Here is a 15,111-nt window from a genome sequence, read left to right as displayed (position 1 = left end):
GCATATAATGATTGTGCATAACAAACCTGTAAAATTAGCACTGTAGTTATCAAGAAAAATTACCTGAGTCAGAATCTGGTATTGCTTGCATTTGTGGGAATTCTGAGTATTTTTTTAAGTGACATCATATCCCTTAACTTGCTGAGAGTGAAATATGAAACATAGTGTGTAACCAGTTTTACATGTCCTTATGATAAATCCCTGTCTTGAGTGAAAATACTGTTTCATATAAACTCAGCCTTATAATGGTTTGACTAGCATAAATTATTGATGACAATAAAAGTGTGGTGTGGCTGAGAGGACAGAACAAAAATTGTGCCTTCCAAAGGCAACTTGGCAACTAACCCCAGTGACATCCTTTCAAATGAAATTACCGGTGCTTGGATTTTGTAGCAGTATAACTGAGATCAGATTGTGGCTCTGCATCTGGATTTTAGACCAGGCCTGTACAACATTATGGTGATTAATACTATTTGTAGCTGTGCAGCCTAACATAACAAAGGTAAACAGAAGTTATTATTCAGACCTTAATTTGGTTTTCCATGGTGAAGCTGGCGATGGGGATCAGGGAATCTCTTCAGGATCGTGCAGGACAGTTCACAATTGCCTGAGGTGCGTAACGCGGAGTTTAAATTTTCCTCACAAGTATCAAGATATTGATCTCTGCCAAAGGCTGGCTGGCTCCTGCTGGGAGCTCCTGCTCCAGCTCATACATTGCTGCAGCAGGAGCTCCCAGCTCAGGCTCTGTGCAGGGCTGCAGAGCCACAGCTTTTCCAGGGAAGGGCACAGCCTCAGAGGCCTCTCCACTGTCTGGAAGGTAGCTGGTCAGTCCTGGCACAGGCTACCCTCTGGTTCTCCTTCCCATCCTCTTCTTGCTGGAGGATGGGATGAGACAGCCCCTGCCTCTCCAGCCTGGCAGCCCTCTTGCTGGCTCTTTATGCACATCATCAGTTCCACTTGTCTGAATTTGTGGAGCTCAGCCTCCTTTCTGTTTGATGGATGGGTAAGCAGCGAGATGCTGAAAAGTCCAAAAGTGTTCATTTCAGCCCTGTGACTCACTGTGGAATTTTAATGTCTCTTTCAAGAGCGGCCCACGTTTCTCAGGCGACCGATTAACCAAGTGGTGCTGGAGGAGGAGGCCGTGGATTTCCGGTGCCAGGTGCAGGGGGATCCCACTCCCACAGTGCGGTGGAAGAAAGATGACGCAGACTTACCGAGAGGAAGGTGAGAGCCACATTCATGTTCACTCCCAGATTTCAGTTGTTGCTCAATGCTGGAATCCATCCCTGCTACCAAGAGTTTGTTCTTTGGCATTGTGTCCAAGATTTATTTCCCACATTGCTGCTCTTTTGGCGCTACAAATCTTCTTCCAGAGGCAGCTGTGCAGGGAAGCCCAGCCTGGGTGAATTGTCCAGGTAATGGATTCCTGTGGAGGGAAGAAAAGTGATCTGTAGGTGTTGTGAGCACATGGGTATTCAGTGAATTTATTGGAGACAGTAAAGATGTTTTAGGACTGTAATGGTGGTAGTAGCCTTCAGAATGATGTGCTGCTACCAAGAGGGAATGAACTTGGCAGGAAAGTTGCTCTGTTGCACTGGCAAGGTGAATTACAAGCAGAGCATGGTGGGCTTTGCTGGCTCCATGGTTCATGTCTGTTAAGTCTTGGAGAGAAACCTTCCTCTTGAGGAAACAAAAAGCCAGACTAGCAGAAGTGTAAAGCAGAGTTGAAATCTGGAACAGGCCCCCTGTGTTCAAGAAAGATTAATTTATTCTGGAACAAACAAGGAGAAAATTTTAGTGAGCAGGGGATGGAGTCTGTCCTGCAAAAGGGTTTTTAATTAGTTTGGCTCCTTTCAACTAAAAGAGCAGTGTTTGGTCCTAATTTTCTGGAACTCTTTCTTGTTTTGATGCTGAAACATTATTTCATTAAAAAATCCTTAACATGGAACTAGCTCTGGGAACAGGAATTAGAACCCAGGTCTCCACAACCCAACAAGTCTTTCTGGCACTATGAATCCTGTTTTATTTTTGCACAGTTTTAATTTTAGCAGTAGACATGAATAGTGCCTCTCTTTCCCCCCCACACCATAACTGACATTTTCCATCAGTTGAATATACCAATGGAAAAATACATAATCTATAAAAAAACATTTCTATGTAGGTTTGATATGAATGCTTGTGTGTATATATATATATATGTACTTTCTAAATAATTCATTTTTTGGCAATTAGAAAAATATAAAAGTCATATAGCTGTTTTGCTTATTATAGTGACAGATGTGTATGAATGTAATAAGCAAAATATTATTTTCAGGAGAAGCCTTTTTGATGTCAGGATGGATTTTTCTCTTTGCTTGCTCTTTAACTATGTATTGTGGTGTACTCCACAGTAAATACATTGTGTTTCTGTGATTTATTCTTGCTTTTGTGCTACTTCTGTTGTTTTAAATCAGGTCTGCTTCTAGGTCTCATAAGCAGCAGAAGTAATAGGTGATGAACCCACAGTGTCTTTGGTTAGATGGCATTTCTGTTAGATATTTTTTAGTGACTGTATCCCTTCTTTTTCTCCAACATCTGCAAAAGCCTCTGATAATTAGCATTGTATGCTTTCTATTCTATGATTTTTAATTTATATAGCACAACATGTGAGCATATCTTCACTGTCCAAAAAGTGGACATTTCCAAACCATCCTTAATCATGGAAGATGAGTTTGGAATCTCTTAAACAAAATTTATGCCCAGGTATGGTCTGAATGAATGGATGGATGAGCAAATTATCATATCAAAATTTTATAAAATAGGGAAGAAAGTCAAAATGATTCCTCATTTTTGAAATTGAGGGAGGTTTTTTTGAGGTTAAAGACAAACTGAGCTCCTGTATTTTAAGCGTTTTAACATCTACAATCAAATATAAAGCCCTCAAGGTTTTCCCTTTCTCTTTCTTCTCATATGCATAAATACTTCTGAGCAGATTTCTGAGCTGTTTCTCTTATAAATTTCAATATAAATTTCCTGTTTCTATAGCTAACAATGTTCTTTGCACATCTGTCTTTGTTTTTTCCAATAATTTCATTTTGGCTTCATCCCTAGATTGCAAGACAATTACAGTAGGTACCTGTTTCAACAAATACAGCAGATTTTTAAATGTGTCTGTTGTTGATTCAGCTTTCAAAAGTGTCTCATTCACAACAAAGTGGAACAAACTGGTTTTCTGTATGCATTTTGTTTCTGTAATTTGCTCCTGGTGAATGCCAGAATCAGTGACAGTGGATCCATAGTTTTTCAGAAATCCTAATCTGTTTTTCCACCTTACCTTGTTTAATTTTTTTTAGTGACCCATGAGAAAGCAAAGAGGAAAGTAAGGCCAGTGATTTCTGGTGACAAATGTGAGCAGTATTGCTACACTGAGTGGTGTGTTGAGTAGTAATTGGAAAATAATTTCAGGCTGTTAAAGCCCTAATTATAAAGGTCCCAGATGGACTCTAAGCATCTCCAGTTGCAATTGGATTAAATGAGAAAAAAACCCCAACTTCTAAAGAAATTAAGATGTTTGAAAACATGACTCTTTATAAAAAAAAATAATTTAGCTATTTGTCAAATTGTCTGTGTAATTGCTCAGGAGTATATATATAAATAACCATGCTTCAAATCTGAGAATAAACAGTTTATTCTGATGGTGCAAAACTTCATTCCCAATTTCAGTTGTTTTGAACTGATGATCTAAATCAACCCGTGATAGTCTGTATCTCTGAGAAGCAAATTTTAAAATGCCTGGGAAACACTGGTCTCACTAGTGGTCAAAGGAAGTTACTTATCCAACATCCTGTAGACCTGACTTGAGATTTCAGACTATTATTTATGTCATGGAGCTCCTCTGTGTGTAACTGGGCAGGAATTTAAAAAAATGATAAATACTAGGTGAAAACAGTAGTGTGAGTAATGTATGAAAGCTGTTTTCATAGTTCTTTTGTGCCACTGTGATAAAGAATTATTTATGTTCTTCAGTGCTTAAAATTCTTGTTAGACCCCAAATTGGTTCCAGCAAATTAATATCTTGTTGATCTAAATGTTGATACTGCACCAACAGGGAGACGCAAAATCCAGTGTGAAGTCTGGAGTATGTAAAGCCTTTTTCCAGAAGCTGTCCACTTCAAATCAGTGACCCAAGACTGAAATGCATTGTGAATCAAATGTAGAGGCACATGGTGTATATTTTATTTTAATTGCTCCAAAAAATTCAGCCTCACACCACAGCCTCCACAGTACACAAAGGGTGGGGAATAGTTAATCAAGTATGACTCATGTCAAACTACTGGAGGTGAACAGGATGTTGTGGGGCCAGTCCTGTGCCTTTGGCTGCAATATGAGGTTCACTATTCCATAGAATAGAGTTTTTTCTCATTAGAAGTGACACAAGGAAATGGCACAAAGATTGTGTCAAAGTGACTCACACAGTTGTGGCCATGCATAATGATTAAAACCTACTGAAAATTCAATAAAATTTGTCTTTATGCATTGAAATTTTTTTTCCAGATATGTGTTCAGGTATCTTTCCCTTTGATGTCTGCTCAGCAGAAATAGAGGTTATACTTTCCTTCCAAGGAGCTGATGGTCTCTTATGTGGTAGAGAACTCAATCTGGCCTGGATCTAATTTTCATTCATCTACATTTTAGCCCTGGTAACAAGAAGAAAATGACATTATTTGAGAGCCTACAGTATGAGAGTGGCAGATCTATGACTAGCAATTTAATAACATTTGAATAAGGTTTGTACAGTGTTTCATGTCTTCAAATATTCTAGTGAAGCTGAGGAGAGCAGCTGCATGGTCTGTAATTATATGGCAAGTAATAAGTACTTCTTTTTTTTTTTTTAGGAAGTGAAGAGATTTTCAATTACAAGTCAAAATTTATGACACACTATAATAACTGTTTAAACCTTTTATACAGAAGAAGTTAGCAGTGCCAGCTCTTTGGGAGAGTGAGGTTAGCTCAGCAAATGTATTTTTCAGTTGCCTTAAAAATGACTGAGTTGCAATCACATAGGCCTTTTTTTGCATTCCAGCCCAGAACAGCTGTTTTAGCTCAGTAAATACCTCTTTAATGAAATTACAACCTGCTCTTTTAAGTTGCATTTACAGGCACTGTCTGATTAGATGGATATTGTTCTAGAGATGAAAAGTGGCAACTGCACCAACAGGGAGAGGTACTTGTTTTATGTGCCGCCCACACAATGGGAGTGTGGGCAGAAAAACCAAGAGTGAAGCTTCAGAAGGAAAGTGGTGTGTAGTTTACACAAGGTGTGTTGCTAAGTGTTAAGAGATTGTAGGTTATTAAATGAAACAGTTGTAACGCTCAGCAGTGAAAATCATAAACAGCACAGTAAGCTTTCTTATTTGCTGGAGATTAGGAATGTTCATTGAAAATTATTTGGGAATGAGCATTCTTAAAGCCCTGAGTTAATATATTGTAAGATATGTGTTAGCTGCAACAGCACAAGCTCGTGTAGGTGTTAGTTTTGCTATGTTTTTAAAACTGACTTTTTTTTTATGTATATGCATAGTCTGGGCAGAAATGCTGTCTGTCACACTTCTGATAGAGCTGAATGAAAAAGAACACCTATAATTTCTCTGCTTTCCTCCATGGCTTCTCATGAGCCCAAAACTAGGAGTATAACACGACATTTTAAAATTATCTCATGGTCGTCCAGATGCAAATCTTTGAAATGGATTTAAACACAACTGACAGCAAACCCAATGAACTAAGAAAAGCTGGATTTTTTAAGAGGAGATCCAAAAAGAGCCTGATAGCCTGAGAAATTTTGCATTTTTATTTCTCCATTGTGATGGGTTGACCCTGGCTGGATGTCAAATGTCCCCCAAAGCCTTTCTGTTATTCCCTTCCCAGCTGGACAGGGGGCAGAAAATATAATGAAAGGCTCATGGGTCAAGATATGAATGAGGAGATCACTCATCAGTTAGTGTCAGGGGCAAAACAGACTCAACCTGGAGAAAAATTAGTTCAATTTTTTATCCATCTAATCATAAAAGGATAATGAGGAATAGAACCAAATCTTAAAAACAGCCTCCTCCCACTTTTTTCCTTGACAGGGAAAGGGGCTCGTGGTCAGTTCATCACACCTTGTCTCTGCCACTGCTTTCTTGTCAGGGAGAGGAGTTTGTGTCTGTGCCCTGGAGTTCCTCCTTCCCTCCTTCTTCACTGACCTTGATGTCTGCAGAGCTGTTGCCCTCTCATGAGAGCTTTGGTGGGCACCTTGCACCTACCCACCACATCATAACCATAGGATAACTCTTTGTAAGCAAGAGAGACAGTAATTTTTAGGAATAAACAGTGGTGCTCTGTAATTTCATTAATATTCTGTGGATGGGATATTGAGGTATTTAACTCCAGCCCCCTCTAGATACAACCAAGGGGAGAATGACCTTTCAATGAAATATGAGTTAATAACACTACAGCACTGTGTGCTTTCTTTGAGCTAATATCTGTGCAACAAAATGCAGTCTAATGTGTATTAAAAATTAATTAGAATAAAGAGTGTGTTTTAGTAATGTAATGAATATAATCTTTGGTTACATCAGCAAATTTCTATTGCAATTAATAACAATTAACGGTTTTAAATGAAGGGTCTGGGGAAAAGGATGTTTTTCATATTAGCTATATCACATGTGCTATTTGTCATCTCTGGTTAGATCCTGTATGATTTGCATGCCCATCTTTTTTTTTTTTTTTCCTTAAGCTAAAGCATTAAGGAGAGATTAGTCCCTTTATGAGGAGCACAGGGGGAAGATTGGATGTTCTTAATAGCTTGTCAAAAAAGAGACAGTGAAAGAAAGAGGTTTAGCATGGTATTTGTATCCTTACATATATCTGGAGGCAAGAGAGGAGGTTTGCAGAGGATGTTGCTGTTGATGTCTGGCACAGAGGGAGCTGCTCTGTAACTTCCAGAGTCCATGGGGCATGAGTGAACACTGGCAGATCTCCGGCAAGTCCAGCATAAGCATCTTTTCAGCTGTTATATTGAACCATGTGAGGAAACTTCTGTAAAATCAGAGATGCCATTTAGAGATAGAGAGGTGATGAGAGGTAAAATAGATGCAGGGGTTGGTTAATTTTTGTGTATATAGCATCAAGATGATGTACCCCAGTGATGGTGGGGTGCCCCCTCGTGTAGCACTTTTGGTTGAGTATCCCTTTTCTCTGATTGCTATTTTGCCTGTCACAGATCCCTTCCTGCTCTGCAAGTGGAAATACATTCCTTAGAGTTGTATGAGGAGTACATGCCCAAGTGAATGTGTAAATGACAGCATTTTTTTACGTTTTAAATCCCTCAAAACTTGACATTGAGTAAAGTCCTATAATTGCATCATCCCACAGTTACCCCAGGGGTTTGTAGTCTAACCCAGGAGTTGCCTGCCATTCCATTTGTCTGAAGTATTAAATGCTGGAAGCAAAAGCAGTAGATGTGTGGCTCTGCTAGACTGATCAGCAGAGAAACAGTTAATAACGTTGACATTTAAATTGGCTTCATGTTAAGTGTCAGTTCTCACCACAGAGCTGAAGAAGAGCTATTGTTTCAGCCAGTCTGTTTGCAGATTCATGGAAATACTCTCCAGTTGCTTACATAAGGGTCAAGGTTGGAAAAATAGCTTTACAACTCCATGGACAGCAGCCATAAAGGAATTGTGTCAACTAGCACTCCTGCCTGCATGTTTTCTCTTTATGCTGTGTGAACTCTTGGTGATCTATGAAGTGATCACTGACACTGCACTAGAATCAGTATTGTCACATGAGAATGTTGTTATTTCTTTTTATTCCTTCTTATTCTGCAGCCTAAAATAGTTAAATTTCAGAGCACTAATGAAGTCTCTAGAAGAGTTCAGAAACAAAATTTAATGCCAGTTGTACTAGCCTCAAACATGGGTTTATCTGAATTTTCCACTCGCAGCAGAAGGCTGCAGTAAAAAATAGTCTTGCAGGAAGAGGACACAGTGAAATTTAATGTAGAATTTCATTCAAAATACTCCTACTAATGCTTAAAGTATACTCCATAAAAGCTTAGTAACCATATGGTTTGTATACTATATTTATAAATTTTAGAGTATTAAAGTGGCCTTCTTTCTATCAGTTTAATTACCATCAAAATCATAGAATTAAAAAGTAAAGATCATTTACTGTGCATTTTTTTCCCATGAAGGCCTCAGGAAAACAGGAAGAATGAAGCTCTTAGATATATTCAAGTGGGAGTAAGATTCAAGAGCTCTAACCACTGATGCTACTGGAATGTCTGGCCTGCAGGGATTTCTTCTCCTTTAACACATTCCATCTCTTCATGGGATACAAACCTTGTCATCTGAGTTAAAAACAAATTAACTTACATTGTCAGTGAAAATACTTTAATGGTAAAGTTTTAAGCCTAAAAATTATTTCAAGTTCCTATCAGTAAGTTCTGTGTTGGTAATTGCTTAACTAGCAAAATGTACTTTTTAAGAATATGACTTCTGGCTCAACTGCAGTACTGAAGGCACTTTCATTACAACATTAACATGACTTCATCTTTAATTGCCACTTCAAGGTTAGTTACTGATTCAAAATACAGATTAGGAAATATTTCATTCCTCTGACAAGTTTATAGTAATCTTTCATGTGCTTTAGGCAAATAATAATAAATAGGCAAACACAAATTTAGTTTATCTCAAACTACTCATGAGCTGCATGCTCATGTTAAAAAAATGCATCAAGCCAAGTTTAGTGGGTGCATGATGCCAGTCTGGGCTCAGATCTTCTTACTTTGTTCCAGTCCATGCAGTAACATTTCAATTTTTCAAAAGCTGAAATGGACCAAAGAAACAAATATTATTCAAATGGACCAAAAAACCAAATTATTTCAAAACCAAATAACTCTGAGCTTCAAGGGTGCTTTTCTAAGAGATGGATGTATGACATAGGCATTAATAATATAAATCTCCCTGAGTGCCTGACAAATGTGTCTCATCTGGGAGGGAAAGGACTACTCCTGGTGATGGGGGATAGGTCTCCATGCCAAGTGACTACAAAGTCTCTTAGATCATACTTCCACCAAAGCTCCAGTTTCTGAAATGTGGAGCTCTGTCTGGAACCAAAATCAAATCAGAAGCCCATTTGGGGTAATTATCATGTGGTAATTCCCTATGAGTACAATTCCATGTGCAAAGGGAGATGTAAAGGATCTCTGCATAAGTTTAGATAGGATTTACTGAGTCATTGATTCCCAGACATGTGTTTTGTTCTTAACTGCTGCTTGTTTCCAAATTATTTCAAAGAGAACCAAAAACCAGTCTCAATTTGCTTCCTTGGTTCTCTTCTGAGCACATGGCTCCTGATTTTGTAAGCGACTATGCATTTTTGTGTTCAGTCACACCTGTCTGTTTGCATGTAAGAGCAGTGCTGTGGAGTGCAATTGCTTCCAGATAATTTGGAAAACACTATTTCCTTGGAAACAGGTATGGTTTCCCAGTGTTTGCCCAGTAACTGTAACAGCTGTACACATATTTTATGAGACTTAGACCACTTTGTTGAATGCCTTGCTTTATAACACAGTGCAGTGTGGGTTTCTGTTTTATATTATTGCAATTGAGAATGTCTACTCTATCAGATAGAAATAATCTGCTGATCACAACCCATAAGAGATTTTGGACTGAAGGAGAACCTGAGTCAGCATAATTGAAGAAAAATCACAATAGTGAATAGCAGCTTGTGTCACACAACTCTTTTCCTGGTTTGTTGTATAGAATAAGGAAATATGGAATATAGAAACCCTTTTATATTACAGCTTGCAGACATGCATCACACAAAGAAATTCAAAGTAATATAGCATTGTCTTCTACCTTTCTCTGGCATGAATGGCAGAGCTAAAAAATAAAAGGGTATCTGGACATGTAGATGTGAGGAGTAGCCATGCTGTCAGCACCTTGGAGATAGCTCCCTGGTAGCTCAATTTATCATGGCTGTAAGCACTGTCTTAGAGCCACCCAGCAAACAGCAGCTTTTGATTTCAGGGGCACCACGGAGTAATTTGTGACCAGTGCACACAAATATATCCATAGCTGTCACTGATTTATGTTTTGTTAGAGGAAAAAACCTGACACTCCCATATCTTTCCCCAGAAAGCTGTTACCCATGTATGTTTGGGCTTCTTTCTTCTTCCACTTATCAGTGCGTGGGATGGAAGTGAAAATAACTCAGCTTGTGTCAGATATGCATTGCCAGTGGGCATGGAGGCTCTCCCTTCTGCTGCTGGATCACACAAGCCTGAAGCAGGTAACAGCTCACACTTCCCATCTCGCTGCAGCTTCCCTCTGGCTCCCTCCATCTGGCACAGGGATGCAGGAGCCAGTGAAAAGCTGTGGCACTGTGCTGGGAGCTGAAGTGCCAGCACCACAAAACAGAAGTGGAGACAGAAGCTTAAGCCTCCTTAACTACCTCCTGTTTACCCTGGTTTTGGCCAGTAGCATCTCTTTATTTGGGCTCCCTAATCATGGATGTTGTGAGCAATCTTGAAGCTTTGTGCGTGTTCTGCAAAATAGTCTGGCAAACAGGCAAAAGAAAATGCAGTAAAGTCATTTGTGTGCCATCTCTTAAAAAAAAAAAAAAAGAAAAGGTAAGCTACATTGTGTACATTCAAAGATTCTAATTTATTATTTAATATTTTTTATTTACAAGCATGTTTTAGATTAAAATATATGCCTGGTATAATTTAATGCAAATTTTTTAACAGCCTTTAATAGTTTAGATGTGACTTTTTCCTTTTGCAATATCCCTTTAGCAAGAAATAAGACTTCTTGAGTTTGGTTTCTTGAGTTCAGCAGAGCATTCTGTGAAGTTTAAAGTACACCACTAAAGCAAGTACATCCTTGTATTCCCAGTTAGGCTACTTGGATATTTAGGAATGAAATTACTCCAGCTGCAGATGTGGTTTTGCTATCTGTGCATGTTAAAAACAATAGAGGTGCATTTTTTTTTTATACGTAGCTGCATGCACATTTTTGAAAATATGGAAACTAGGGGTTCAGCAAAACACTGTGAAAATTTTATATCAAATGAAAAAAACCCCAAATATTATTGTTAAATATCTCTAACTTCTGTAATTTTTTCTCTCTTTATTTTTTTATTTGATAATCATGAGGAAGATTGATGGCTGAGTGTGAACAGATACACTTCCAAATGTGGGGAAAAAAATTCCAACTGTGACAAAACCAGTTCAATTCAAGTTTATTCTTAGATGCTTAAGTTAACACATGAATTCAACCTCAGTACATTAATTTGCAATACTTAAAAATAGTTAATGTGTTTTGTTTTATTTGCTATTTGGCTGAGCAGATGGTAATGGTTTTGTCACAATTCAGTTTTTTATTTTTCTTCTTTTCTTTTCTTGAAAAAGACAAGGCTCTTTTTCCCACTTTGTCACAGCTGGTTACCAATCAATCTCAATTCACAGTACAGTGATGATAGCACATGTTGTTCAGGGGCCAAATCTGATTGGGTTGCATTTTCAGCAGTGTTTCATATCAAAAAAAAAATTGTGTCTGTATGGCAGTGACTGTCAGCACACTATTGTACAACTGTCATTAATCAGAACTAGCAACAATGAACGCATTCATATGTGCCAGGACTGCCAGATTTCACTCAAAATCACCCAATTTCTATTAGAATTTCCTCACCAGCAGTGTTTTCTCATGTGCCTCTTGTTTCTCTTTCTTTTTTCCTTGCCAGTCCCCTGCCAGCCGCTTCCTTTTCGCTTAATTAAAGACAGACCTGCTCTATTACTTGTGGAACAGAAATTATGTAAGGTGGTGCCCAAAAGTGGCTGGTTTGCATCTGGCACAGACTGCCTGGCTGTTTAAAAGACCTCTCCCAGCTCAGCCTGATGGCTGAAGCCTAAGCTGAACAGAAAGGTTAAGCACCTCTGAATGTTTAACAAAGAGAAGTACTTAAAATCAATTAGATGTCCATAAACACGTGAAACTGATGTCTGACACCCTCTGGTTTTAGCTCAATGCTGCATTAATTGGCTAGGAGTCAGCAGTATTTGGGCAATGTGTCACAAGTTGTTTCTTGACACTGCACATATTTTAAAGACATGGCCTTCTTTGTGAACTGGCCATGTTAAGGAGCGGTTTAACCACTGCACCCTGGTTTTCTGCCATTCCATTGTCAGTCCAGGAGCCTGGTTAACACTCTCTGTATTGGTATTAGCAGAGAGGACCCTGATCCTCATTCCAAGTGTTCAGAAGCACAAATCCAGAGGAGAGTGGACTTCCACAGAAAATGAGGTAAAAACATCTGGCTATGGGGATTTGAGGCTCTAGGACAGAGAGGAGACAAGGCACTGCTCAAGTCTGCAGGTGGATGCTTGAGAAATTCAAAAGACTTTCAGTCTCCATACTTTGTTATTTTGTTTGTGCTGCTGTGGGTCAGGCTAAAAGCCAGTTTCCCTCCTTTCTCCTTCCTGTCTGCTTCATGTGCCAAAGCTCCTCACTGAGCTGTGGTGACTTCTGGGGACAGTGCTGGTGGAGCAGATGACTGACGGGCAGCATATCAGTACTGCAGGACAGCAGATGGTTCTAACACCCCACGGGTCCATCCACACATGGATCTAATTGCTGGATGGCACGTTCTGTCAGGGTGGTCCAAAAGCATGGGAGAGATGAACCTGTCCTTGCAGCAATTGTGAACTGGACCGTGACGGTGACATGTGTATGCCACCCTCCCCTTGGTGACCCAAGTGGGAGCTGGTGGCTGTTGCCACCACCCAGCGTCCTGGCATGCCATGCAGCTGGCTCCTCCACCCAGCAGCCTTGGCACAGTGTGCAGGATTGGCAGGTGCAGGGATAAAGGCTGCCGGAGCCTCGGAGGCAGCTGGCTGGCATGCCGGCACCAGCACATCCCTGACAGGAAGCAGAGTGAGTCAGCTGCAGCCCACAGCACGCTGCAGCTCCCTGTCCCAGCCTGCCTGCGTCCCAGTTCAGGCAGCATCTCTCTCACATACAGCCCTGCTGCCTGCCTGTTGTGCTCTCAGCAGCATTAAGTGAAACACAGGGATGTTATCTGTTGTATGGAAAAAAAACCCCATCAACCCCATCAATTGTTGCCCAGCTTTATAGCCCTGATTCTGATATCCAATTCATATTTATATTACAACTGATCTTAGTTTCCTCATCATACAGGAGCTGAATACAAATTTATATTTTCAGCCTCCCAGAGCTGGCCCCATGTCAAGAAAATAAGCATTTGCTCTTGTCTGCAACTCTGCAATCACCAAAGACAAATAACTGCTCCATCGTTGTAGGATAATGTTGTCATATTCTTGAGGTTTTTAAGGGGGACAATTTGCCCTTTCTGTCTTATGAAAACAGTGATTTTTATTTGCCATTGACTAATGCAGCACAGCATGCAAAATGACATAATTTGTGAGCAGTCTAGAGGAAATGTTCTTTAGCTGCATGTGGCTGTTCAATGTAGCTGTGATAGATGTGGAGCTCTCCAGAAGGTGCATATTAAGTTCTCTAACATCATACCTGCCCCCTCACCACTACCAATGGCACTATGCTGGCAAAACAAAATTCTTCCTGTAAGTTTCTAAAGTTTGCCATGACATCTATTTACTTATTTTTCCCCTTGGCATATCTGTTATTAATCAGTTAAATCTGCGGTACTGCATTTACATACAATTAAATGTAACTCCCATAGAAATAGCTATTATATGTGTTTATGTTAACTCAGAATGGTTAGCCTCACATTCATCTTTATTAAATTATTTCTTGCTAATTGATAGAATGGACCTACTGAATAGAGAAAGAAGTTTTGGTGAGTGTGAAAAGATTTTGGTGAGTGTGAAAAGATTTCTTGACTGCTCTTAGTTCTTGGAATTGCTAGGAATGCTCTAATTGATGTTGTGAGCTTTAGTTAGACCTAATAGGAATTTAAATGTTTCATCATATGGGATCTGTGAGCTGAGATGCTTTGAAGTCTGTTAGCACATGGTGCTCTCTCTACAAACCTGTACTAAAGGAACCAATAGCAGTGTATGTTATGTACACAAAAAAAGTTATGTTTCACATTCCCAAAGGATCTAAAAACGCTCACAGAGCCTGACAACATTCATCTGACTTGTTGCATTGCGTCCTTATTTGTCCAAACATTTAAGGGTGCTCTTCCATCTGATTTCAATGTCTTTCCTGTACAAGTCTATAAGGCCTTTCCTGCATAACAAAAAGAAAGTAAATGGGTCCTTCTAAAATTATGTCATGACTTTGTATACAGTAAGAATTAGTACTGGCACCTCCTGAAGCCTAGGTCTGTCTTTAGTTTCGTGTTCCTGTTTCACTGATACATGTGAATCTGAAGTCAAGTCTAGATTGAAGGTGATTAATGTATCCTATCAAGAAGAGATGTTGTTGAAAATAATAATAATATTTAAAGGGTAAGGTATCTATGCTGATAACCAGCATTTTCCTGATTTGGCAACCAAAGATATTTTATACAATGTGAAGTCTCCTGCTGACTTTAATGAGCATTGGATCAGAGCCTAAAAAAGTTTGTTAAGCATGACTTCTGCAGATAATAACAATTTAGCTGAAAATATTTTTTCTGGGTATAATCAGTCTAAAATGCCTTGAGAATAAATGTTCACTACATACTGGAGTATGTTGCATTAAGTAAGTTTTATACATCCTCATGTATAAAAGTTTTAGTATTTTTTCAACAGTAGAAACAAAGAAATGGACAAAGCACAATTGAATTTTTTCTAAGTTTTTTTTAAGAAAGAGAAAATGTCATTGTCCACCCTTATTGAATTGTTTTGTGATATTTCTGTGAAATTGATAAATCTGCTTTAATGTGCCGCTTCAATAAATGTCACCTTCCAGAGCTTGAATATATTTTTTTTTTGTTTGCAATTGGGTAGTGTGAGATCCTTCCAACATGCTCACCTTTCCCTAGGGAATTGCTGCTGTAGGGAAAAACTGTATATAAAAGGAAATTTCCAAATCAGCAAAAGGTAAAACGTGTAGCTCACACAGTTAAAGGCATGATTAACCTGAGCTGTCATGTATTGAT

The 15,111-nt window shown here is 39.1% G+C and overlaps 1 protein-coding gene across 5 annotated transcripts in view; it reads left to right on the top strand.

The window, feature by feature from the left end:
* Nucleotides 1-15,111, top strand: part of ROBO2 (roundabout guidance receptor 2) — an 860,236-nt gene that overhangs the window by 723,351 nt on the left and 121,774 nt on the right. For all 5 annotated transcript variants that reach the window (XM_054270511.1, XM_054270509.1, XM_054270510.1 and 2 more), the window contains exon 5: nucleotides 1,086-1,224. In XM_054270511.1, coding sequence (XP_054126486.1) covers nucleotides 1,086-1,224 — 139 coding nt within the window. The remainder of the gene's footprint in view (nucleotides 1-1,085; nucleotides 1,225-15,111) is intronic.

This window comes from Melozone crissalis, unplaced genomic scaffold (assembly GCF_028551555.1).
Source record: "Melozone crissalis strain CALT ecotype California unplaced genomic scaffold, PUWL_Pcris_2 ptg000009l_1, whole genome shotgun sequence".
Lineage (NCBI taxonomy): Eukaryota > Metazoa > Chordata > Aves > Passeriformes > Passerellidae > Melozone > Melozone crissalis.
The sequence above is the reverse complement of the archived record's forward strand: the minus strand, read 5'-3'. Positions and strand labels throughout refer to the sequence as shown.